Source organism: Mustela nivalis (genome assembly GCF_964662115.1).
Source record: "Mustela nivalis genome assembly, chromosome: 8".
Classification (NCBI taxonomy): Eukaryota; Metazoa; Chordata; class Mammalia; order Carnivora; family Mustelidae; genus Mustela; species Mustela nivalis.
In genome coordinates this window covers 130175027-130200989 of record NC_139027.1, presented here as the reverse complement: position 1 = coordinate 130200989, position 25963 = coordinate 130175027, and the positions used below count along the sequence as shown (strand labels likewise).

The 25963-nt window shown below is 39.7% G+C and overlaps 1 protein-coding gene across 1 annotated transcript; it reads right to left on the bottom strand.

Annotated features, from left to right (window-relative positions):
* Positions 1-8013: 8013 nt before the first annotated feature.
* SPINT4 (serine peptidase inhibitor, Kunitz type 4) lies at positions 8014-9019 on the bottom strand (the record flags this gene model as incomplete). Its single annotated transcript, XM_082743028.1, has 2 exons — positions 8014-8195; positions 8905-9019. The coding sequence occupies 2 exons, from the start codon at positions 9017-9019 to the stop codon at positions 8014-8016; spliced, it is 297 nt and encodes a 98-aa protein (XP_082599154.1).
* Between the last annotated feature and the right edge of the window lie 16944 nt (positions 9020-25963).

Below are 25963 nucleotides of genomic sequence, written 5' to 3'. Positions count from 1 at the left end.
TGTGAGGTTTTATGTATTTGTTTTTTTTTTAATTAAATTATTTCATTTTACTAAAAAAGTTTTTATTTTTTTATTTTTATTTTTATTTTTTTTTACTAAAAAAGTTTTAAAAACTTTTAAAAGTTTTTAAAAGTTTTAAAAACATTTTTTATTCTTTTTTTTTTACTAAAAAAGTTTTAAAAACTTTTAAAAGTTTTTAAAAGTTTTAAAAACTTTTTTTATTCTTTTTTTTTAGGAGTTTTCTTTTATTTTTATTTTTTAAAATTTTTTATTTTTTATGAACATATATTTTTATCCCCAGGGGTACAGGTCTGTGAATCACCAGGTTTACACACTTCACAGCACTCACCATTTTTTTATTCTTTATTGGAGAAGTGTCTATTCATGTCTTCTGCCCATTTTTTGAGATGATTATCTGACATGATTATCTTGTGTGTGTTGAGTTTGAGGAGTTCTTTATAGATTTCGGATATCAGTCCTTTGTCTGTACTGTCATTTGCAAATATCTTCTTCCATTCTGTGGGTTGCCTCTGTTTTGTTGACTGTTTCCTTTGCTGTGCAGAAGCTTTTGATCTTGATGAAGTCCCAAAAGTTCATTTTTGCTTTTATTTCCTTTGCCTTTGGAGACATATCTTGAAAGAAGTTGCTGTGGCTGATGTTGAAGAGGTTATTGGCTATGTTCTCCTCTAAGATGCCCTTCAACGGAATAGATAAAGAAAATGTGGTCCATATACACTATGGAGTATTGTGCCTCCATCAGAAAGGATGAATACCCAACTTTTGTAGCAACATGGATGGGTCAATTATCATATGGTTTCACTTATTTGTGGAGCATAAGGAATAACACGGAGGACATGGGGAGATGGAGAGGAGAAGGGAATTGGGGAAAATCGGAGGGTGAGATGAACCATGAGAGACTGTGGACTCTGAGAAACAAACTGAGGGTTTTGGAGGGAAGGGGGTTGAGGGGTTGGATGAACCTGGTGATGGGTATTGTGGAGGGCATGTATTGCATAGAGCACTGAGTGTGGTGCACAAACAATGAATTCTGGAACACTGAAAAGAAATTTAAAAAATAAAAATTAAAAAAAAGATAAAAGTATTTTATTTATTTGACAGAGAGATAGAGAGTGCACAAGTAGGCAGAACAGCAGGCAGATGGAGAGGGAGAAAACAGGCTCTCTGCTGAACCTGATGTGGGGCTTGATTCCAGGACCTTGGGATCATAGCCTGAGCCCAAGACAACCACTTAACCGAAGGCAGCCATTTAATTCACTGAGCCAGCCAGGCACCCCTATTTGTTTTCTTTTTGGATTGCTTAGGCTGTCTTATGCTGAGGACCAGACTTAAATATAAACTTAAGGTATTCTCATGTTTTATTAGCCTTTTCTGGGACATGCATGGTCACTTTTAAATTTCCCCATGTATAGGGGCGCCTGGGTGGCTCAGTGGGTTAAGCCGCTGCCTTCGGCTCAGGTCATGATCCCAGGGTCCTGGGATCGAGCCCCGCATCGGGCTCTCTGCTCAGCAGGGAGCCTGCTTCCTCCCCTCTCTCTGCCTGCCTTTCTGCCTGCTTGTCATCTCTCTCTGTCAAATAAATATAAAATCTTAAAAAAAAAAATTTCCCCATGTATATAGTTGTTCTTGAATTTTCTGGTCTTTATTTTTTAACTTTTTGTAAAAAGATTTTTAAAAATATTTTATTTATTTATTTGAGAGAGAGAGAGAGAGAACAAGCTGTGGGAGTGGCAGGCAGAGGGAGAGGCAGAGGGAGAAGCAGGCTCCCTGCCCAGGACCCTGAGATGGTGACCTGAGCTGAAGTCAGAGGCTTAACCAACTGAGACACCCAAGTGCCCCAGAATTTCTAGTCTTTAATGTCTGGCTCCCATAGGCAGAAAAGGAGGAAGATAAAGGGAGGGGGGAAAAAGCACAGGACTCTTAAACACTGGGAAATTACTTTAGCCTGGTGGGCGGGAACTTGCAGTAAAAAGAGGAGGCACTTCTTTGTGTGCATTCTGTGAGGGGAGGCAGCAATCAGATGAGGGATCAGAACATATATCCCTGACATTGGGAGGAGAGCTATCCCTGAGCCACTGGGTGGCTCAATAGGTTAAGGGTCTGCCTTCAGCTCAGGTCATGATCCTGGGTCCTGGGGTCAAGTCCCACATCAGGCTCTCTGCTCAGTTGGGAGCCTACAACATGGCTGTTGCAAACTGTGTTTAAGCTGCTCCAGGAAAATGTGCTCAGCTGCCTTCCAAACCCATGAGGGTGGGGAATGTGTAGCTTCTTAGAGTGCTAAGAGGTGAAATTGATTGAAATTAATTGCAGTTACCCTCCAAGCCTTCCTCTGGAAGTCGCAAACCTCAGTAGACTCCAGTCCTGAATACACTTACATCAGACATACTGTGTCAGTGCCATTGTTGTCTATGTGGGGAGGTCCTGGTGATTCCTACTCTGTCATATTCCCCTACCTTAAATTTTCATATTTTAGGATTTCCTTATTTTTTTTTTAATTTTTAATTTTTATTTTTTATAAACATATAATGTATTATTAGCCCCAGGGGTACAAGTTTGTGAATCGCTAGGTTTACACACTTCACAGCACTCACCATAGCACATACCCTCCCCAATGTCCATAACCCCCCCCCCCCCCCCGCAACCCTCAGTCTGTGGATTTCCTTATTCTTTCCTAATATTTCAAAGGGCTCCTCGACCTAATCTACTGTCACTAATTCAAACTTTGGCTGTTTCCTTTATATTTATCTCAGTTATGGTGTCATTTAGGTGCCCTCTTCTATTTTTCCAAATCCTGTTATTTTTTATTGGTTCTTATCTGTGAATATATGTTGCTGCTTTAACATATCAATATCCACTCTTAACTAATTGAGAATATTAATTATTTCATTTATCTCTTCAGTTAATTCGGGGTTATTTTCTATTGGCTATTTGGCTTGTTGTTTCTCTTTGTTTAGGTGTTTGTGACAAAATTAGTTGTGATCATTTGTCCATGAAAATGTGAGCTTTCTTGCTTTTATTGTGTATATAATCCTTGAAAAAAAAAATTACCAGTTACTTTACCAGCAAAAGATGGGTTTATTGAGGAATTAAAGAAATTTGCAGTCCGAACAAACAAGCTATGGTCAAACTGTAGGCAAGTTTGGGGAACAAAGGAGAGGTATGTTTTCATAAGGAGAAGAGGAGTCTGTTGGGAAGGCTGTTATAAACTAAAAGTCTATTGGCATAAACTGGGAGTTCAAAGTGTGGTGGCTTCCCATTGGCTGAACTGTTGCTAGGAGGGATAAGGAAGGTGTTCTTTCCTGTGGTAGAGTAATATCCACCTGCAAGGTCAGGTTGGTCTCTTCCTGTTGGATCTACAATAGACTAGGAGTCCTAACTCCTCCCAACTCTATTTTAGTGATGTTTCTCATTACTAATTTTCTTTTCTTTTTTTTTTTTTTTAAAGATTTTATTTATTTATCAGAGAGAGAGCGAGCACAGGCAGACAGAATGGCAGGCAGAGGCAGAGGGAGAAGCAGGCTCCCTGCCGAGCAAGGAGCCCGATGTGGGACTTGATCCCAGGACGCTGGGATCATGACCTGAGCTGAAGGCAACTGCTTAACCAACTGAGCCACCCAGGTGCCCCTCTCATTACTAATTTTCATATGCATGTGGTAGATGGGTGTTTGGTGGGGTAACCTGCATGTCTTTTGGTTGTTTTAAAGTATTGCATGGAGCACTGGGTGTGGTTGCGTAAATAATGAATCTTGGAACACTGAAAAAATAAAAAAAAATAAAGTAGGTGGTGGAAAATTCCAGTTAAAACTCCACAATGATAAAATCTGGGCTTATTTATACCCATTTGCTACTTCCTAAATAGTACTTTTCTTCTTTTTCCCCCCTCTGCACTTGGAAATATCTATATTTCTGCCCTACATGTGTTTCCTTCTCACGTTTTATTTTTTCCCTCAGGTTTTGGCGTCCATCCATCATTGTGTATAGGAAGTAGAAAAACTATAAACTCTGTGTTTGCCTCATCCAATTACACGCGTTTTTATACACTTATGATAGCTGGCCTTTGGAACCACCATTTTGTTATCTCAGTTGTACTTGTGGTACCGTGTAGATGTTTTTGGTTATTGAGCAAATAATGATAGACCCAGATTTTTGTGGTGGGGAGAATAACATAACTCAAAAGCCTTCACCCAACTCGTTCTTTTACTGTTGGTGCCCAGCAACCTGTCTCGGGCATCTCTTTCATTTTCTCACCAAGATAACAGTACCCTCTTTCGTCAAAAATTCTTTTTTTTTTTTTTTTAAAGATTTTATTTATTTATTTGAAAGACGGAGATCACAAGTAGGCAGAGAGGCAGGCAGAGAGAGAGAGAGAGGGAAGCAGGCTTCCTGCGGAGCAGGGAGCCCGATGCGGGGCTCGATCCCAGGACCCTGAGATCATGACCTGAGCCAAAGGCAGCAGCCCAAACCACTGAGCCACCCAGGCGCCCCTCGTCAAAAATTCTTAATCTTGACTTTAGTTATTCATATCCCTACTTCTTCTTCTTCTTTTTTTTTTTTTTTTTAAAGAGGGTGGAAGAGCACGAGTTGAGGGTGGACAGAAGAAGAGAGAGAGTTCTAGGCAGGCTCCATGCTCAGCACAGCGCTGGCTCAGGGCTTGACCTCACAACATTGAGATCGTGAGCTGAGCTGAGATCAGGAGTTGGATGCTTAACCAACTGAGCCACCCAGGTGCCCCCATATACCTTGTTTTTACTTGTCTGGATTTTCCAGGATTTGGCTAGGAGAGGAAGCAATCAGGCTGTGGGAATATGTTATTTTATCCCTGAAAGTTTGTTTATTTCCAGGATACCCAGCCCTGTGACTCACAACAGGAAAATCTCAGAACTTCCATTTATGTTAACCAGGCAGGTTAGCCTAGTCCCTATTATTTCAGGGTTCATGGCATGTCTCCAGCAGCTGATTTGGTTTAAGAATAATTTATAATTCCCAGGTCTTCACCAAAGTTGGAACATACCAGAAATTGGGCTTCACTTGTTCAGAATAAACCCTGTTTTGATGATAGTCAGATCTTGAAGTAATCAGAGCTTTTGCAGAAAATGGTCTCAATTTAGATTAATTTTCCTATTCTCAAGATTGAAAAAAGATAGGCTTGCCTGTCTAGTTACAGGGTCTCACTGGTTTATAATGTCTCTGATGTTGGCCCTAGTACCAATAGTCCAGGACACATTCACAAGTGAGGGATTGGACTTGGTCAGTAAGATAGACAGGGAAGGTATGACTGAAAGGGATGCTTGAATAAATTCAGAGATGAAACGATTAGGCTGTGTGTCCTACAGGTGGGAAGGTCATGGCCATGGTGAACCTTGTAGCATTATATTCAGACTTGGCAACTAGTATTTGGGTGATTATTCTCTTGGTAGCTAAAACCCAGTCATTGGATTGAAATGGAGGCTTTACAGAATCCTGACCTGAAACCATTAGTACTGATCAGAAGTTCTTGATGTGGAGAAAGGGGAACCCTATTACACTGTTGGTGGGAATGCAAGTTGGTGCAGCCACTTTGGAGAACAGTGTGGAGATTCCTCAAGAAATTAAAAATAGATCTTCCCTATGACCCTGCAATTGCACTACTGGGTATTTACCCCAAAGATACAGATGTTCTCGTAACATCCTTATTTGAACATCTCTACTTGAAAGATAATCTTTTTTAAAAAAATTTATTTTATTTAAATTCAATTAATTAACATATAGTATATTACTAGTTTCAGTGATTCATCAGTTGCATATAACATCCAGTGCTCATTACATCCATGTGCTCTCCTTAATGTCCATCTCCCAGTTTCCCCATCCTCCCACCAACCTCCTCTCCAGCCACCCTCAGTTTGTTTTCTATAATTAAGAGTCTCTCATGGTTTGTCTCTTTTATATTTCCCTCCCTTCTCATATCATCCTCTGTTTTCTTTCTTAAATTCCACATATGAGTGAAATCATATGATAATTGCCTTTCTCTGACTTATTTTGCTTAGCATAATATTGCTGATGAATTGATTTCATTTAACCAAATTAACTCTTTTAGTTACATGAAAGATTTGGCACTATTATCTTATACTGGTAGGCAGAGAGTTATGCAGAAGTACTGGTAGGCAGAGAAGTTATGCAAAATGTACACTGAAGGCTGACTACATATGGAGAACGATCAATGATTATGAGAGTTGGTTAATATTTCTGAATTATTAAGTCTGACAGCATAATCCTGCTTTCTGTGTTGTTTAGTCTATTGATACCAGATGCTTAATGCACAGTAAAATATGACAGTGTAATAGAAGTTAAGGCTGTTCTGCAAAATAAAGAAAATTACTGTGTGGGATAGGAAATGAAGCAAGCAGAAGCTGAAAGTTAGAATTGATTTTAAACAAAAGGGTGGCTGTATGTTAAACTTCAAAAATTATTGTACCTTAAAAAAAAGAAATGGAGGGTAGTTTTTCCAGAAAGACTGAGAACAGCTAAGTCAAATTTCAAAGACTGAGGTACTAAACAATGTTTAAATAACTACTTATTAATAGGGACCAATTTAGAAGGCTAGTTAAACTAACTGGGGCTCCTGACTTGGTGGGCATGAATCAGGACACATCACAAAGAAACATTTGTTATGAGTACAAGGACATGTCATGTGAATGTGAGGTTCACTTATCAGTTTGGTTTCAAGGGCAAGGAGCACGGGTTTAGTACCTTGGTTCTATGAACTAGCTCAACCTGAGAAGGGAGGTGATATGAACCCATTCAGATTTAGCTTGTCATGCCTGAAACATTATGTGCACATATGAGGAATGGTTCAGGGGTGAGGAGGCGATGCGACCAGTTGAGATTCAACTCTGGTTAAGACAGGGGAAGAGACTTTCAGACAGCAGGGAGGGCTGACACAAAGTTGCTTTTATTTTAATGGTCATACAGTCAATTCTCAGCAAAGAGAGAACTCACGTCCGGAAAATGGCAAACAGCTGGAAGTTTCCAGGATTATGGAAATATTACAAAGTTTTAAAAATTGGCTTGAATTTTCTTAAAACAATGTTTCAGAATGGTGCATCAACTCTAACCTTTTGGCCTTTTTTCCCTGTTCAAGCAAAAACAAACAAACAAACAAACAAACAAAAAACAGATCTATGTTAATAGATTTTGGAAAGTTTCCCTGGATTAATTTAAGTCATTATTTATCCCAGGGGAAGTGCTGAGATGCCATATCTTTCAATGTCCCTCCTGTTCCACTGATGAATCTTCTATTCTTTCGTTCCCTTAAAACTTAGTCATTTCTACTATGTGCCAGGCATTGCAAAAATGCACTAGGGATATTAGATAAATAAAGCAAAATTTCTGTTTTTGAGTTATTCCCAAGGTCACTTTTCATTTTACTCTCCTGGAAATCAGCCATACAAAAGCCTTGTTAGCCTCCAAGGACCTTCTTCTAGTTCCAGTGACTGGGAAATGGCCAAAGTGTGAGCTGAGAGCTTAGTCGTATAAAACAGCATACTGCTATGGAGATTTCACAAGTCTGGGATTAAAAGGGTTGGGTTTGGGTGAACTTGTGTATGTAAAATGGTCAAGCCCTGGGTGACTATCAGATCTGGTTAGAAACCTTGCTACATCGTATAATGTGAACTCGGGCCAGGTAGTTACCTCCAGTGGACTTGGTTTCTTCATCTGCCCACTTTAATGATAAAAATATCCCTTAGAGTGATTTAAATTTTAAATTATACCAATATATGTCATTTGCTTAGTGCAGCACCTGGCACATGGTAATTATTTGATAAGTGGTGACTACTATTTTTTCTCTGGAATTTGATTCCCCAACTGGAAAATGATAAATGATCCTGAGATCCAACTCAACTATTAAGCCTTTTGTTGAGGACATTCCTCCCTCTTCCCATCCCAAACAAGGAATCTTAGTATCTCAGAGCCTTTCCTTTTCCTCTCCCCCAAGGATCAAGGACAAGATGGGATTCCTTACGTTATTTTGTACTCTTTGACACAGGCTATGTCACATTCTATTTTAAGCTTGTAGTTATTAAGGTTGCCATTACATCCGGAGAAGATAAAACTTTCACATCTTTCGGAGCTTTGGTTGTAGAAATATCTGAAGTGAATTTCAAAGCAGCTGCCAACTTCCATATCCATTTTGCAGGGATCTGCATGAGAGGTTCCCGTTGAGTTAGGAAGAATTAGTTAGAACTCAGCCAGAGATCTTGCTTTACAGGACCCTTAAAGATGCCTCACATTAGTTTGGAAATGGGTGGTAAGTGGTTGAGTGGCTTGACCAAGGGCATGCATTTGCTATGTGGCCATGCCAGAATTTGGGGTGTCTGACTCACAGTGTAGACTGTGCCACCTCTTGTGCTCCAGAAGCAATGAGCCTGTACACATAACCCATGGAAGAAAGCTTCATTATCCTTCACATCTACATTGTGAGCTTCTGTAAATAAGGACCACGGGTTCAAGTGTTCTCTTTGCACCCAGATCCCAGATATTGAAAATGCCTCAGTTTGCTCAGTTTCCAATCCCCGTTTACTCTCCTCTCAGTACGTATTCTTAAATGGTCTGGGATCTTCGAAATTTGTCAGGAAACCCCTAGTTCAAAATACTTCTGGTTCTTTGGAATGCCTACAAAAGACACCCCCATCTGGAAAGGACTGACTTGCAACGTAGTTTGCTTTTTCTTATCAGACATCCACAAGAGCCCTAGAGTAAGTAATGCCCATAGTCAAAGGACTAAGAGTCTATGGGTATTAGCTTAAAAGGAGGACCTTCCTGGACCAGCTGGATATCACTTTTTTTTTTTACACTTTCTCCCTCATTCATAATTGGCCTTTGCATTTATTTTTGGCTTTAAGTTCATACCTTTGAGGTCTCCACATATCATTTCAGCAAGTCTAGCAACACCACCCATTAATGGGGTAGTCAGCAAGAGGAAGATGAAGAGCCCTAGGAGAAATCCCAACTCAGCAGGCTTCATGATGCAGCAAGCAGGAGGTAGGAGAGTCTTGGTATCAACTGATGTTATATTTTGGGCTTGATACTTGAGATGGCTGTGCCCACTCACCCCAAGGGCCAGGACTGGGCATTACTAGGCATTGAGTTGAACAATGAATGCTTGAGTACCCAGCCATGAAGCTGAAGGTCCCAGGCCAGTTAAACTCTTGACAGTGAGTCCCATGTTCATCTAGGAACCATAGAAATGAAAGGATCAGAACTTCTAACATAAGTTTAATGATGGAGGATAGAATGATTAAAGAATTAAAAAAGAATTGCTTCCTTTCCTCTCTTCAACCTTCCACAACAAGGAAGACACTGATCCTGGTGAAACAGGAAGACTGTAATAAGAACAATAGTGGTAATGATGGTAACTAACCTCTATGGTACTTCCTTCATGCTAAGCACTATTATTTATCTATCTGCATAAAATCTTTGAATTTCAAAAACAAAAAACCCACATGCACGAGTTAGGTGCAACTTTCACCATCACAGATGAAGAAATTGAGGTTGAGGTTAAGTTTTACATTCAAGGGGCGCCTGAGTGGCTCAGTAGGTTAAAGCCTATGCCTTCGGCTCAGGTCATGATCTCAGGGTCCTGGGATCGAGCCCTGCATTGGGCTCTCTGCTTGGCGGGGAGCCTGCTTCCTCCTCTCTTTCTGCCTGCCTCTCTGCCTACTTGTGCTCTCTATGTGTCAAATAAATAAATAAAATCTTAAAAAAAAAAGTTTTACATGCAAGGTCATCCATCTATTATGTAGTGGAATCAAGATTTGAACTCACTATACTATATTGCCTAGCATATGGGACAACTTAGTTTTGATTTATTGTAAAACTTTTGAAGTTTTGGCGTTCACATTTAAACTCTTAAACTCCCTGAAGTTGATTATTTTTGGTCAAGTATGAAATAATCGTCCGATTGAATTTTTCAATGGCTTCAGACTCATTTATTGATAAGTTTATTTTTTATCTATATAATATCTATGTCATACATTTTATCTATATAATATCTATATAATAACTTTTCTTATACATTTGGGATTATTTCTTTTCTTTTTTTTGGTTTCTAATTTAATTTAATTCAATTTTTTTGGTGTGTGTTTTCCAAAATTCATTGTTTATGCACCACACCCAGTGCTCCATGCAATACGTGCCCTCCTTAATACCCACCATGAGGTTCACCCAACCACCCTCCCTCCTCCCCTCCAAAACCCTCAGTTTGTTTCTCAGAGTTCACAGTCTCTCATGGCTTGTCTCCTCCTCTGATTTCCTCCAACTCACTTCTCCTCTCCATCTCCCATTGTCCTCCGTGTTATTCCTTATGCTCCACAAGTAAGTGAAACCATATGATAATTGACTTTCTCTGCTTGACTTATTTCTGAGATCTGTGTTTCACTCTACTATATATTCCTGCTCCAAAGCCATTCTTAATTACTTGAATTTTATATTATCTTAGGATTTTGCATATTCACATACATTTCAGGGTCAGTTTGTCAAGTTCTTCAAAAGGCCCATCTTGGATATTGATTTTAGTTGAATTAGATTTACAGGTCAATTTGGGGAGAATGATGTCTTTACAATATTATCTTAGGTATATACAATAGTTTCCCATCTGTATTGGTTTTCTTTTCTTTTCTTTTTTAAGATTTTATTTATTTATTTGGCAGACAGAGATCACAAATAGACAGAGAGGCAAGTGGGGGGTGGGGAGGGTGAGGGTGGAGCAGGCTTCCCGAGGAGCAGAGATCCTGATGCGGGGCTCCATCCCAGGACCCTGGGATCATGACCTGAGCTGAAGGCAGAGGCTTTAGTCCACTGAGCCAACCAGGTGCCCCTGTATTGGTTTTCTTAATATCTTCCAAGAAAGGCTTACAATATTTATATTTCTCAAACAGGTCTTGTAATCTTATTTATATTTTTGGTATTACTGTAAGTGATATCTTTGAACATTATATTTCTATTTGTTTCTGATATATGGAAATATGATTTAAGTTATTTATTAATCTTATGTCTAGCATAAGCAATGAGTAGTGATGTTGAACACCTTTTTATGTATTCGTTCGCTATTCATCCGTCCCGTAGAAAATGGTCCATCCAGGTCCTTTGCTCATTTAAAATCAGAGTATTTGGCTTTTTTCACTTTCAATGAATTGTATGAGTTCCTTACAAATTTTGGACATTAACTCCTTACCAGATATGTGGTTTGCAAATATATTCTCTCAATCCATAGGTAGTTTTTTCATTTTGTTGATTGCTTCCTTTGTTTGCAGAAGCTTTTTTATTTGATGTAGTCTTACTTGTTTATGCTTGCTTTTGCTGCTTGTGCTCTTAATGTCTCATCCAAAATATCAATGCCAAAGACTATTACCAAGGAGCTTTTTCCTTACACTTCTCTTCTATGAGATTTACAGTGTCAGGTCTTACGTTTAAGTCCATATCCATTTCAAATTAATTTTCATGAGTGGTGTAAGATAGAGGTCCAGTTTCATTATTTTGCATGTGGATATGTGGTTTCCCCAGCATCATTTATTGAAGAGACTATCCGTTTCCCATTGTGTATACTTGGTTCCCTTGTCAGGTATTAGTTGACCTTATACATATGGGTTTATTTTTAGGCTTTTGGTTCAGTTTCATTGGTCTATGGGTCTGTTTTCATGCAAGTACAATAATATTTTGATTACTGTAGCTTTTTCCCCCCAATTAATTAACATATAGTGTATTATTAGTTTCAGGGTAGAGTTTAGTGATTCATCAGTTGCATAAACACCCAGCACTCACTGCACCACATTCCCTCCTTAATGCCCATCCCCCTGTAGCTCCTTCCCCACCTCCCTTCCAGCAACCCTGTTTGTTTCCTAGAGTTAAGAGTCTCTTATGGATTCCTGGTCCATATATACAATGGAATATTACTCAGCCATCAGGAAGGGTGAATACCCACCATTTGCCTCGACATAGGTGAACTGGACAGGATTATGTTAAGTGAAATAAGCATATTTCTCAAGCAGAGAAAGACAATTATCATATGGTTTCACTTATTAGGAGAAGGAAGGGAAGAATGAAGAGGGGGAAATGAGAGGAGGAGATAAACCATGGGAGACTGTGGACTATGGGAAAAAAACTGAGGGTTTCAGAGGGGAGCGGGGTGGGAGGATGGATGAGCCTGGTGATGGGTATTAAGGAGGGCTTGTATTGCATGGAGCACTGGGTGTTATATGCTAACAACGAATAATGGAACACTACATCAAAAACAAATGACATACTAACATAACATAATAAAATAAGAAAAAAATAAATGTGGTTTGAAATAAGAAAATGTGATACCTCCAGCTTTGTTTATCTTTCTCAAGGTGCTTTGGTTATTTGGGGTCTTTTTGGTCCACAAAAATTTTAGGATTTTTTTTTTTCTATTTCTGTGAAATATGTCATTGGAATTTAATAAGGGTTGTATGGAATCTATAGCTTGCTTTGGGTAGTAGAAGGGAAAACCACACTCCTCTGTGTGCCCTTTACTCTCTCGACTCTACAATAACAGCACAGCTTCACTTCTGAGATTAGATGTGTGTGTGTGTGTGTGTGTGTTTCCATACCTCAAGCAATTCTTTTTTTTTTTAAAGATTTATTTATTTATTTATTTATTTATTTATTTGACAGAGAAATCACAAGTAGGCAGAGAGGCAGGCAGAGAGAGATAGAGAGATAGGGAAGCAAGCTCCCTGCTGAGCAGAGAGCCCCATGTGGGGCTCCATCCCAGGACCCTGGGACCATGACCTGAACTGAAGGGAGAGGCTTAACCCACTGAGCCACCCAGTGGCCATATCAAGCAATTCCGCAACACCACTGGGTGCCTTACAATTTAACTGAATTCTGACACTATTAACAGGGAAATACCATCAGATCCCACATATTTAGTGCTCAGGCTCACAAGACTGCACCCCCTTTACCCACATCAGATACTAATGGCAAGTCTAGGTGGTTAACTAGACTTCTGACCAACCAGCTATAGGTTGGGGACTCCCATGACCCCTTCCTTGGGTGGGAGTAATTTGTTACAGCAGTTCACGGACTTCAGGAACAGTTTATTTACTGTGTTACTGATTGGTTATAAAAGGATGTAACAGGTTTCATGGAGCTTGAAACCTGTACAAATTAGGGAATATTATTTTAGAGAAACACTGCAGTGCAATGATGCAGAAAACTATGGATACAAAGTTAGGTATGTAAGTCAATATTTATTTGGAAGGAAAAAGGAAATTATAGGGTACCTGGGTGACTCAGTCTGTTAAGCATCTGCCTTTGGCTCAGGTCATGATCCCAGAGTCCCTGGACTGAGTCCCACATTGGGCTCCCTGCTCATTGGGGAGCTCTTCTCCCTCTCCCTCTGCCACTCTCCTTGCTCCTTCTCTCTCTCTCTCTCACTCTATCTTTCTCAAATAAATAAATAAATAAAATCTTAAAAAAAGAAATTATAACAAATCACAAGCTTACAAAAGCTTATGAATACATCAAACATCATGAATCCTAGAAAAATAACATTTCATTACTATTATTTAAGATATTTTAAAAATACCATTTTCCTATATTTTCTGGCTGATTATTCTCTGATCACCTCTTCTCATGACAGTGATTTTTTATTTTTTTAAAAAAGATTTTATTTATTTGACAGAGACAGCAAGAGAAGGAATACAAACAGGGGGAGTGGGGGAGGGAGAAGCAAGCTTCCAGCCCAGCAGGGAGCCCAATGTAAGGCTCAACCCCAGGACCCCAGGACTATGACGTTAGCTGAAGGCAGATGCCCAATGACTGAGCCACCCAGGCAACGCTATATCTTGTTTCTAGAGAGAGAACAGAAAGATAATTCAGTCTTTGCTCTAGCATGGTTGATAAAAATCTTAAAGTTATAGTCCTGGAGAACTAATGCACAGCCCAGTGATTATAGTCAACAATGCCATATTATAATCGTCAAAGTTGCTAAGAGACTAGATTGTAATCATTCTTACCACAAAAAAGAAATAACAATTATGTGTCTTCATAGAGGTGCTAGCTAATGCTATAGTAATCATATTGCAATATATAAATGTATCAAAACACAATGTAAACCTTAAACTTGCACAATGTCATATCTCAGTTATATTTCAATAAAAAAATTAAGTTGTTGATATTGGGAAAGATCCTTTCTAGATTTATAACATTGGTAATGCCACATCTATAGCTTTCTTCATAGTTTTTGGCTCCTGTGGTGCTGCATGCCTGGGACAAGCCCTTGGGGAATCCTAGCTCTTTGGTCTTGATCTAATGGAACCTCACTGCAGCCTAATAGTCACTGATCCAGTTCCACCAGGTCCTCAGCGCCCTCACTCTGCCCTGTCTTGGGTTCATAATGTGGCCATGAAACCTTGAACCCTGGCTCCAAGCATGTTGCCATGCAACATCTTATTGTTATTTCTTCTTGAGGTCCAATATGGGAGCATTTTGCTTGATGGGTGCAACCAAGGCAGATCGTCAGTGTGGGCTGCCCAGACATGAACACAGAATTAACTTAAGACCACTATTAGGATATGGCCCTGCAGCCTCCCACTCTTCTAGCCACCCCTCCCCCAAGGTTGGGACAATGTTGTCTGCCTCCATGTTTGGATGGTGTTGCTCTTTCCTCTCCTCATCCAGAGAGAAGCAAGTGAAGGGCCTGGAGCTTAAGCTACATGAGTTTCATGGTAAATTAGTCTTTTCTGCCAAACCCAAGATCTATTCATAAGTCAGATTTTGTTGGGGAAAGTGGTCGCAAATTTACTCCTCAATGCCTTCCTAAAAATGGACTAAGAAAAACACTATTGTGAGGGGCACCTGGGTGGTTCAGTCATTAAGCATCTGCCTTTGACTCTGGTCATGATCCTGGGGTCCTGGGATAGAGCCCCCACCGGACTCCCTGCTCAGGGGAGAGCCTGCTTCTCCCTCTCCCACTTATTTATTTAAGATAAATAAAATCTTTTTTTTTTTTTAAAGATTTTATTTATCTATTTGACAGAGAGAGATCACAAGTAGGCAGAGAGGCAGGCAGAGAGAGAGGAAGGGAAGCAGGCTCCCTGCTGAGCAGAGAGCCCGACGCGGGACTCGATCCCAGGACCCTGAGATCATGACCTGAGCCGAAGGCAGTGGTTTAACACACTGAGCCACCCAGGCGCCCCAAGATAAATAAAATCTTAAAAAAAAAAAAAAAAAAGAAAACAATATTGTGGAGGCATGCAGGGAAATGATGATAATTAGCACATTTTTTTCTTCTGGATTCTTTAAACACATTCATGGATTATGCCATGTAGGGCGTCCAAGGAACCGAACCATGTGTTGTCAGCCTATGCTTGATAACCCTTAAGGAAGCAGCCCCAGGAAACTTCCTGGAATTTAACATGAGGCTGTCACAGAGAGTGCTATTCACCTTACCACCCAGTTTCCTCTTTGAGGACATGTGAAGAAGCTTTTCTCTTTGGCCACTTACTACCACGATTACTTTCACTATGCCTGAGTATCTTTTTGGGCTAACTTTATGCTTACTCTAAAGGTTGTAGCTGTGCTGCCCTTACTGTGCTGTTATTACAAAAGCTTAGAACCATTTTATGATATCTCCTAGCAAGTGTATGTAATCACATAGCATGCATTTGCTATGCTCATCTCCTGCATAGTTTTACCCTACTTTATTATTTTTGTATCTTCTTTCTTCTATCTTCCTCACCTAGGCTAATTAAAAAATTTATTTATTTATTTATTCATTTATTTATTTAAAAAGATTTTATTTACTTAGTTGACAGAGACAGCAAGAGAGGGAACAAAAGCAGGGAAGTGGGAGATGGGAGAAGCAGATTTCCTGCTGAGCAGGGAGCCTGACTCTGGGATCATGACCTGAGGTGAAGGCAGATGCTCAACCACTGAGCCACCCAGGCACCCCTAAATTTTTATTTTTTTTAAAAAAAATTTATTTATTTATTTGAGGGAGTGAGAGAGAGAGAGGGAGAGAGAGCATGTGTGCGATCAGGGAAAGAAGTGGAAGCGGAGGGAGACGGAGAAGCAGACTGTGCTGAGCATGGAGCCCAACATGGGGCTGGTTCTCAGGACCCTGAGATTATGACCTGAGCTGAAATCCAGTCTAACACTCAACCGACTGAGCCACCCAGGCACCCCTAAACTTGTTTTTAAATTAAATTAAATTTAATTTAATTTATTTATCAAAGATTTTATTTATATATTTCACAGAGAGAGAGCAAGCACAAGCAGGGGAAGTGGCAGGCAGAGGGAGAGGGAGAAAAGCAGGCTCCCCAGGGAGCAGGGAGCCTGATGCAGGGCTTGATCCCAGGACCCTTGGATCATGACCTGAGCTGAAGACAGATGCTTAAATAACTGAGCCACCCAGGAGCCCCTAAATGTGTGTGTGTGTGTGTGTTTAAAATATTATGTATTATGAATCCTAGTAAGCTGACTTAAATCCTTTTTTTTTTAAAAAGATTTTATTTATTCATTTGACAGACAGAGATCACAAGTCAGCAGAGAGGCAGGCAGAGAGTGAGAGGGGGAAGCAGGCTCCCCGCTGAGCAGAGAGCCAGATGCAGGACTCGATCCTAGGACTCCTAGATCATGACCAGAGCTGAAGGCAGAGGCTTTAACCCACTGAGCCACCCAGGTGCCCCTGCCTTAAATCTTTTTGAAACAAGTTTGAATGCCAGTAAATAAAACCATAAACTAATTTGAACCTTATTAAATTAAAAAGTTTTTAATTAATTAACCTTATTAAATTAAAAGTTTTAAATTTAATTAATCTTCATATTAAATTAAACAGTTTTTCAGGGGGTGCCTGGGTGGCTCATTGGGTTAAAGCCTCTGCCTTCGGCTCAGATCATGATCCTGGGGTCCTGGGATCGAGCCCCACATCGGGCTTTCTGCTCAGCAGGGAGCCTGCTTCCCTTCCTCTCTCTCTGCCTGCCTCTCGGCTTATGATCTCTGTCTGTCAAAAAAAAAAAAATCTTAAAAAATTTTTTTTTCAGGACACCATGCTGCTTTGAAGGTGTAAAGAATGGGATGGGGCTCTAGGGACACAAGGTCCCCTTGGTTTATTAGCTGTTTGGCACATCCCGTCCTCCCCCAGGGGCTAAGAACTAGTGAAGTGGGAAAGATAGGAACAAAATGCATGAGGAGCCACCAAAAAATTAAGTCCCAGCCTAAAAGAATAGTTTCAGCTCAGATAAAATTTCTCCCATCTTTTCCCAAAAGCAACAAGTAGGAGGTTCATCTGGGCCTTTCTGGGTGCTTTACCCACTGCTCCAGATTATTAGACTTGATGTTTAAGAGCAGGACCGAGACTCCAGGAGGAGTTACTTTCCTGTCCTAGCCTTTACCCTGAAAAAGATTTAGAATATCGTGAGGCTAGACTCTAGGTTAGGATTTCCCAATGCCCTAAGAGGTATTTTTCCCCATAGTCAGAACCCATAATTTTGTTCTTAATTCAGGAAGAAGGTCCTAAAAAGTGACAAAAGATTGATGGAATGTAGGACCTATCTCTGAGTTTACTGAGTGGACAGTATTCTAGAATGTGTCCAGGGGAGTGACTTGGCACTTTGTGTTTGATCAAAGCTTAATAAACTTACTCCAGTTGATATTGAGAATGGACGTGCCAATAGTATAGACAAATCTACCTGAGTCAGGAAGGGTGCCTAGAGGGCGTGGCGGGGGTGGGTGCTGTACTACTGTGAAGTTAATGGACTCAGAGCTTCATGGAATTGCAACTGTTTCCCTGGCCACTGCTCCTGATACATCATCTTTCTTTAAGCCTCAGAGTTCCCAGGCAAGTCTTAAAGGCTTGGATTTGAGAAAAGAGGTGGCATTCTAAAACATGGTTGCATGAGTACATGCTACAGATGAAGGAGTTCTGTCTCCTTGAGTATGGAAGCTATCTGACATGGGGTTTGTATATAATCCTGTATATTTCTATCTTAGGACTGTGCTTCTTACTTTTTTCTGTCATATTTGTGTGGAAACTGCCATGCCAAGTCACCAGAACCAGAGCATACAATGCTAACGGGGGAAAAAAAAACAACTAAATCCATAGATGCACACAGATAATTTTGTCCCCATATCACTGTGACTTCTTTCTGCTCCCTTGGTCAATGCAGGAGCAAGATATTTTATTTATTAGCTTAATACTGCTTGCTTAAACAGTGCTTCCCACTACTGCTCCAAAAGATTCCTTGGATTTGTCTAATGGAAAGTTTCTGCCCTGAATTCCTTTCTTGGTCATCTGGCAGAAGGACCAGCTTCTCTTAATGATTCCTGCATTGAAGTTTTCTCAAGCAACTCAGTCACGCTGATACACTACTATACTTATTATATGTATCATGAATTAATGCACACTTTTCCAAAAGCCTTCTGGTTTCTTCATACCTCTGTTATGTAGCATTCTTGTGCAGTAGTCAACCTCCCATTTAAGATCCTTGACTGAAATAATTTCTTGTACATAATCAGACATTCACTTAGTTCTGCTCAAATTGAAAAAGTTTGTTCCAATAAGGAGGCGTGGAAGGGACACAAAAGGACTTAGTAAAAGTTCCCATCAGGAGAGTCCAAGATTCCAACAAGGGTTAAATCTCTGACTCCTATTTTTGCTTTTATCCCATACCCTTGACTCTTACTTTTACTGTTTCTGACTACAGGTTTTTTTTTTTTTTCATGTATTCACCAGCTTTGCAGAGAATACCTCATTAGTGCTTTGCTTCTTTCTCATTATTTAAATGGTGGAAATAAGAAGTACAACCTTATACCTTATCTTTCTGCTTTCTTCTTGCCCATTGCTTCCAGTGTAGTGTCCACGCTATATGATCATAGTTTTCTAAAAATTTCAGACTCATTCAGAAGGGACATTTCTTTTTTTTGAAATGCAAAGTGTGAGTACACTGGATTCATTATGTATTTATAATAATTGAGTTAATCTCTTTCTTGTAAGCCTTATTAAATCCATTATTATATATCTACTTTCATCCAGTGGCCTCCAAGTGGACAGTCTGTACTTCTATATTTCCTGGGTCTTTGACTTTAGAGTTGATCTTGTTGCTTGTTTTGGTCAAGAAATAATAACAGGCTTGTGGGGTTGGATTTCCGCTTTGAGTTCTGCATTTTACCACAGGAAGAGTGTTTCTTGAGAAACTCTTGGTTCAAGAAGGAGGAGAGACACAAGGATCATAAGTAGACTCTACTCTCAGCCTGGATCCAAGCTCAGTCAAACCCAGTTTAGATTAGTCAGGCATCTGTTTTCTTGCTGATGTGTGTATGAGAGAAACTTTTATTGTTGCCACTGCTGAGATTTATGGTGGGAGATTGTTACTGAACCTATGAAAAAAATTCTAATATAAATATTACCTGCTCACATCATATAAAATAGTAGGAGAACATGGGAGATGGGAAATAACTAAAATAAACACACACACATATATAAAACAGTGATGACATTTATATTTATAAACATCCATGATACAGCAAAGAAGAGAAAATTATGGTCCTCTTTTCTGATCACAAAGTAGTGGCTGATATTCAGGACTTCTTCCTCACATTATTCATCCACATTTGCTTTGCTTTCACCCAGCAATGCAGCAACTAGTTAGTGTTGTGTGTGTTTTTTTTTAAATTTTTAAATTTTTAAAATTTCTTTTCAGTGTACCAGAATTCATTGTTTATGTACCACACCCAGTGTTCCATGCAATACGTGCCCTCCACAATACCCAGCACCAGGCTCACCCTCCCTCCCACCCCCGGCCCCTTCAAAACCCTCAGATTGTTTTTCAGAGTCCATAGTTTCTTATGGTTCATCTCCCCCTCCAGTTTCCTCCAACTCCCTTCTCCTCTCCATCTCCTTGTGTCCTTCATGTTATTTCTTATGCTCCACAAATAAGTGAAACCGTATGATAATGGACTGTCTCTACTTGACTTATTTCACTCAGCATAATCTCTTCCAGTCCCGTCCATGTTGATAGAAAAGTTGGGTATTCATCCTTTCTAATGGAGGCATAATACTCCATAGTGTATATGGACCACATCTTCCTTATCCATTCGTCTGTTGAAGGACGTCTTGGTTCTTTCCACAGTTTGGCGACTGTGGCCATTGCTGCTATAAACATTGGGGTACAGATGGCCCTTCTTTTCACTACATCTGTATTTTTGGGGTAATTACCCAGTACTGCAATTGCAGGGCCACAGGGAAGCTCTATTTTTAATTTCTTAAGGAATCTCCACACTGCTTTCCAAAGTGGCTGTACCAACTTGCATTCATACCAATAGTATAAAAGGATTCCCCTTTCTCCACAGCCTCTCCAACACTTGTTCTTTACTGTCTTGTTAATTTTGGCCATTCTAACTGGTGTAAGGTGGTATCTCAATGTAGTTCTGATTTGAATCTCCCTGATGGCTAGTGATGATAAACATTTTTTCATGTGTCTTTTAGCCATTTGTGTGTCTTCAATGGAGAAGTGTCTGTTCATGTCTTCTGCCCATTTTTTTTTTTTTTTTACATGGTTTCTGTTTTGTGTGTGTGGAGTTTGAGGAGTTCTTTTTAGATCCTGGATATTCTGCCCATTTTTTGACATAATTATCCGTTTTGTGTGTGTGGAGTTTGGAGAGTTCTTTATAGATCCTTTTATCTGTACTGTCATTTGCAAATATCTTCTCCCATTCCGTGGGTTGCCTCTTTGTTTTGTTGACAGTTTCCTTTGTTGTGCAGAAGATTTTGATCTTGATGAAGTCCCAAAAGTTCATTTTTGCTTTTGTTTCCTTTGCCTTTGGAGACATATCTTGAAAGAAGTTGCTGTGGCTGATATCGAAGCGGTTACTGCCTATGTTCTCCTCTGATGGATTTCTGTCTCATGTTGAGGTCTTTTATCAACTTCGAGTTTATCTTTGTGTATGGTGTAAGAGAATGGTCGAGTTTCATTCTTTTTTACATAGCTGTCCAATTTTCCTAGCACCATTATTGAAGAGACTGTCTTTTTTTCACTGGATATTTTTTCCTGCTTTGTGGAAGATTATTTGCCCATAGAGTTGAGGGTCCATATCTGGGCTCTCTATTCTGTTCCACTGGTCTATGTGTCTGTTTTTATGCCAGTACCATGCTGTCTTGGTGATCACAGCTTTGTAGTAAAGCTTGAAATCAGGGAACGTGATGCCACCAATTTTATTTTTGTTTTTCAACATTTCCATAGCAATTCGGGGTCTCTTCTGATTCCATACAAATTTTAGGATTGTTTGTTCCAGCTCTTTGAAAAATGCTGGTGGAATTTTGATCAGAATGGCATTGAAAGTATCGATTGCTCTAGGCAATATAGACACTTTTTAAAAATTAACATATAATGTATTATTAGCCCCAGGGGTACAAGTCTGTGAATCACCAGGTTTACAGACTTCACAGCACTCACCATAGCACATACCCTTCCCAATGTCCAGAACCCAACCACCCTCTCCCTACCCCTCTCCCCCTAGCAACCCTCAGTTTGTTTTGTGAGATTGAGTCTCTTATGGTTTGTCTCCCTCCTGATCCCATCTTGTTTCATTTATTCTTTTCCTACCCCTCAAACTTCCCATGTTGTTTCTCGACTTCCTCATATCAGGGAGATCATATGATAGTTGTCTTTCTCTGATTGGCTTATTTTGCTAAGCATAATACACTCTAGTTCCATCCACATCGTCGCAGATGGCAAGATTTCATTTCTTTTTATGGGGCGGTATAGACATTTTAACAATATTTATTCTTCTGATCCATGAGCATGGAATGGTCTTCCATCATTTTGTGTCTTCTTCAGTTTCTTTCATGAGTTTCTGCAGTTTCTTGAGTACAGATCCTTTACCTCTTTGGTTAGGTTTATTCCCAGGTATCGTTTTTTTTTTTTTTTTTTTTTTTTAATTTATTTTTTATTTTCAGCATAACAGTATTCATTATTTTTCACCACACCCAGTGCTCCATGCAATTCGTGCCCTTTATAATACCCACCACCTAGTACCCCAACCTCCCAACCCCCACCCCTTCAAAACCCTCAGATTGTTTTTCAGAGTCCATAGTCTCTCATGGTTCACCTCCCCTTCCAATTTCCCCCAACTCCCTTCTCCTCTCTAACTCCCCATGTCCTCCATGCTATTAGTTATGCTCCACAAATAAGTGAAACCATATGATAATTGACTCTCTCTGCTTGACTTATTTCACTCAGCATAATAATCTCTTCCAGTACCGTCCATGTTGCTACAAAAGTTGGGTATTGGTCCTTTCTTTTTTTTTTTTTTTATAAACATATATTTTTATCCCCAGGGGTACAGGTCTGTGAATCACCAGGTTTACACACTTCACAGCACTCACCAAAGCACATACCCTCCGCAATGTCCATAATCCCACCCCCTTCTCCCAAACCCCCTCCCCCCAGCAACCCTCAGTTTGTTTTGTGAGATTAAGAGTCACTTATGGTTTGTCTCCCTCCCAATCCCATCTTGTTTCATTTATTCTTCTCCTACCCACTTAAGCCTCCATGTTGCATCACCACTTCCTCATATCAGGGAGATCATATGATAGTTGTCTTTCTCTGCTTGACTTATTTCGCTAAGCATGATACGCTCTAGTTCCATCCATGTTGTCGCAAATGGCAAGATTTCGTTTCTTTTGATGGCTGCATAGTATTCCATTGTGTATATATACCACATCTTCTTGATCCATTCATCTGTGGATGGACATCTAGGTTCTTTCCATAGTTTGGCTATTGTGGACTATTCCCAGGTATCTTATGGTTCTTGATGCTATAGTAAATGGAATGGATTCTCTAATTTCCCTTTCTGTATTTTCATTGTTAGTGTATAAGAAAGCGACTGATTTCTGTACATTGACTTTGTATCCTGCCACCTTACTGAATTGCTGTATGAGTTCTAGTAGTTTGGGGTGGAGTCTTTTGGGTTTGCCATATAAAGTATCATGTTATCTGCGAAGAGAGAGAGTTTGACTTCTTCATTGCCAATTTGGATACCTTTTATTTCTCTTTGTTGTCTGATTGCTGTTGCTAGGACTTCTAATACTATGTTGAATAAAAGTGGTGAGAGTGGGCATCCTTGTCATGCTCCTGATCTCAAAGGGAAGGCTGTCAGCTTTTTCCCATTGAGAATGATATTTGCTGTGGGTTTTCCATAGATAGATTTTATGAAGTTGAGGAATGTTCCCTCTATCCCTATACTTTGAAGTGTTTTAATCAAGAACAGATGCTGGATTTTGTCAAATGCTTTTTCTGCATCAATTGAAAGGACCATGTGGTTCTTCTCTCTCCTCTTATTGATTTTTTCTATCATACTGATTGATTTGCGAATGTTGAACCATCCTTGTAACCCAGGGATGAATCCCACCTGGTCATGGTGGATAATCTTTTTAATGTGCTGTTGGATCCTATTATCTAGGATCTTGTTGAGAATCTTAGCATCCAAATTCATCAGGGATATTGGTCTGAAATTCTCCTTTTTGGTGAGGTCTTTGCCTGGTTTGGGGATCAGGGTAATGCTGGCTTCATAAAAAGAGTCTGGAAGTTTTCCTTCTGCTTCAATTTTTTGAAACAGCTTCAGGAGAAGCTGTTATATCTTCTTTGAAAGTTTGGTAGAATTCCCCAGGAAATCTGTCAGGTCCTGTGCTCTTGTTTTTTGGGAGGTTTTTTTTTAAAAACCTGGAAGTATGTTCCAAATCCTCATTTGTGTCTCTGTCTGTATCAGTTGCTGTAATTTTCTATTATGCCAGACCTAGAAAATTCCTGTGTTCTAGGTCTCATTCCTGTTAAATTGTTGAGTAGCAGTCCTATTTCTCCTTTGTAAAACTGACTAATCACAACAGCCAACAGGGAAACCATTCGATTTGTTCAGTGAAATAAGGAGCATGAGGTAGCTACTTGGCAATCTTACTCCATAACGAAGATACGGTTTTGTGACATTTGATGGAGGAATTTTGCCGTGTGATACAAAACAACAACAACAAACCCCTCAATCTCTAAAGCCCCCCCCCAAATGAAACTGATAATTGCCATTGTTGGGGACACTCTTGGAGTCTTAGAAGAAAGATTAGTGGTAAGATGAAGGGGAGCAAGGAATCTTGGGTTGTTGAGTCTTTGGAAGACTTTTAGTCTATCCTTCCTCAAGGCATTTGCATGACCCATTCCCCTTAGTCCAAGGGGTGTTTTTGTTTCCAGGCTGCAGCATTTCCTGATTAGGTGATGTATTCTGTGCTAATTTCTTGTATAACTGTCCCTGGCAACACACTCAAGATGTCCACAAGTGGCAGCCTTCTTGCTAAAGGTTTTACTAGATGTCTCAAGCCTGGTTACTTTTCTGTTATTTCTTTGGCTTACAAGAGGACAGCTTCCTAGCCTTTTTAGACTCCGGATGGGAAAAATCTCCCATTACTTCTCAGCATCCAGACAGTAGTCTCTATGCCTTTCAACCTCAGAGGATACACCTCAATCTCTTTCAAGCTCTTTCATGCCCTGCTTGGACAGCAGCATGGGAGAGGATCTCCTTTTCCTGAAATTCAGCTGTACTCAGCATGGGGCTGGAATGTCAGTCATCCCTTCTTGCAGAAGATTGAACTCACCTGTGAGTTCAGGCTGGAGGGGAGCACAGCATTCCTTAGTTCTATGACACCCCTTCCAAAAACATGTTCATGGACCCTCTCTATTAAAGCTCTGACCTTCTCTTGGATGGCTGGAGTTGAGTGATGGCCATTGAACCACTCTGGCCGCTTCTGAATGCTTTCCTCTTCAAGTATTTTATTTTTCTCTTTAGAATGAATGGACACTCATTGATAATTATCTTCAGCTATGAAGTCTCAGCTAAAATTTGTGAGACAGGGATGAAATTCCATTCCATAGCCTATCATAAATATGGTTGTTTCACACCATGGTTCTACCATGATTTACATAACTAGTCTCCTATTGTTGAATATTAAAGCTGATTCAAATATTTCACATTCATAAGTAACATTGACAAATATCTTTATCCATATCATTATTTCATCAGTTTTTTAGTAACTGTTTTCACTTGGTTTGATGGCTGTGGGTCCTCCAGTCCAACACTCATCTAATCCTCCAAAAAAAATATTGGGCCCATTCCTGTATCACCTCCAGTTCCTTCAGTTGGAAAATCTACATGTGGGTGGCTATGAAGTAGGAGATCTCCATTTTCCCAGTGCCTTCACTGCCTGTCTCTACCTCAGGTTCTTTTCATATTACACTAATATACTATATTTAGGGTAAAAAGTTCAAATACATCCTTCAACAATTAGCACATTTCTTGGAATTTTATTTCTTCACAAATAACTGGAACTAAATGCTAATATATTAAGTGTAAAAAGAAACCCCTATAACAGTAAATCCTTGTAAAATTCTCTGACACCATGATCTTTATTTTACCATTATTATTTAGATATTAGCTCTATGTAGCCCCAAGCTATGTTTTCCAATAGAACTTTCTACCATGGTGGGAATGTTCTGTATTTGATTTTTTTAACAACAGTAGCCACAAGTCACAAGAGGTTATTGATCACTTGAAAAGTGATTAGTATGATTGAGGAACTGATGGAATATTTTATTTTACTGAGTTGTAGTCAATATAAATTTACATTTAAATAGCCTCCTGTGATCAGTGTCCTTGTAATGGAGAGATAGATCAAGTTCCAGTGATTCAAACTGTGATAGCTACAGTTTGAATGGGCCATTGTTAGTGTGAGAGGCCTGACTACTAGGTCAACTTGAACCACATCAGGTCAGCTCATGGTGGTGAAGGAGCCTGCAGCATCTTCTGAACAATGTTTCTGGCTCTTGGCCAAGGGTCACCAGAGATAAGCCACATTAGAAAGGGGAAATAGAGGAGAGGAGTGGAACATGAAATTGTGATAAATTTA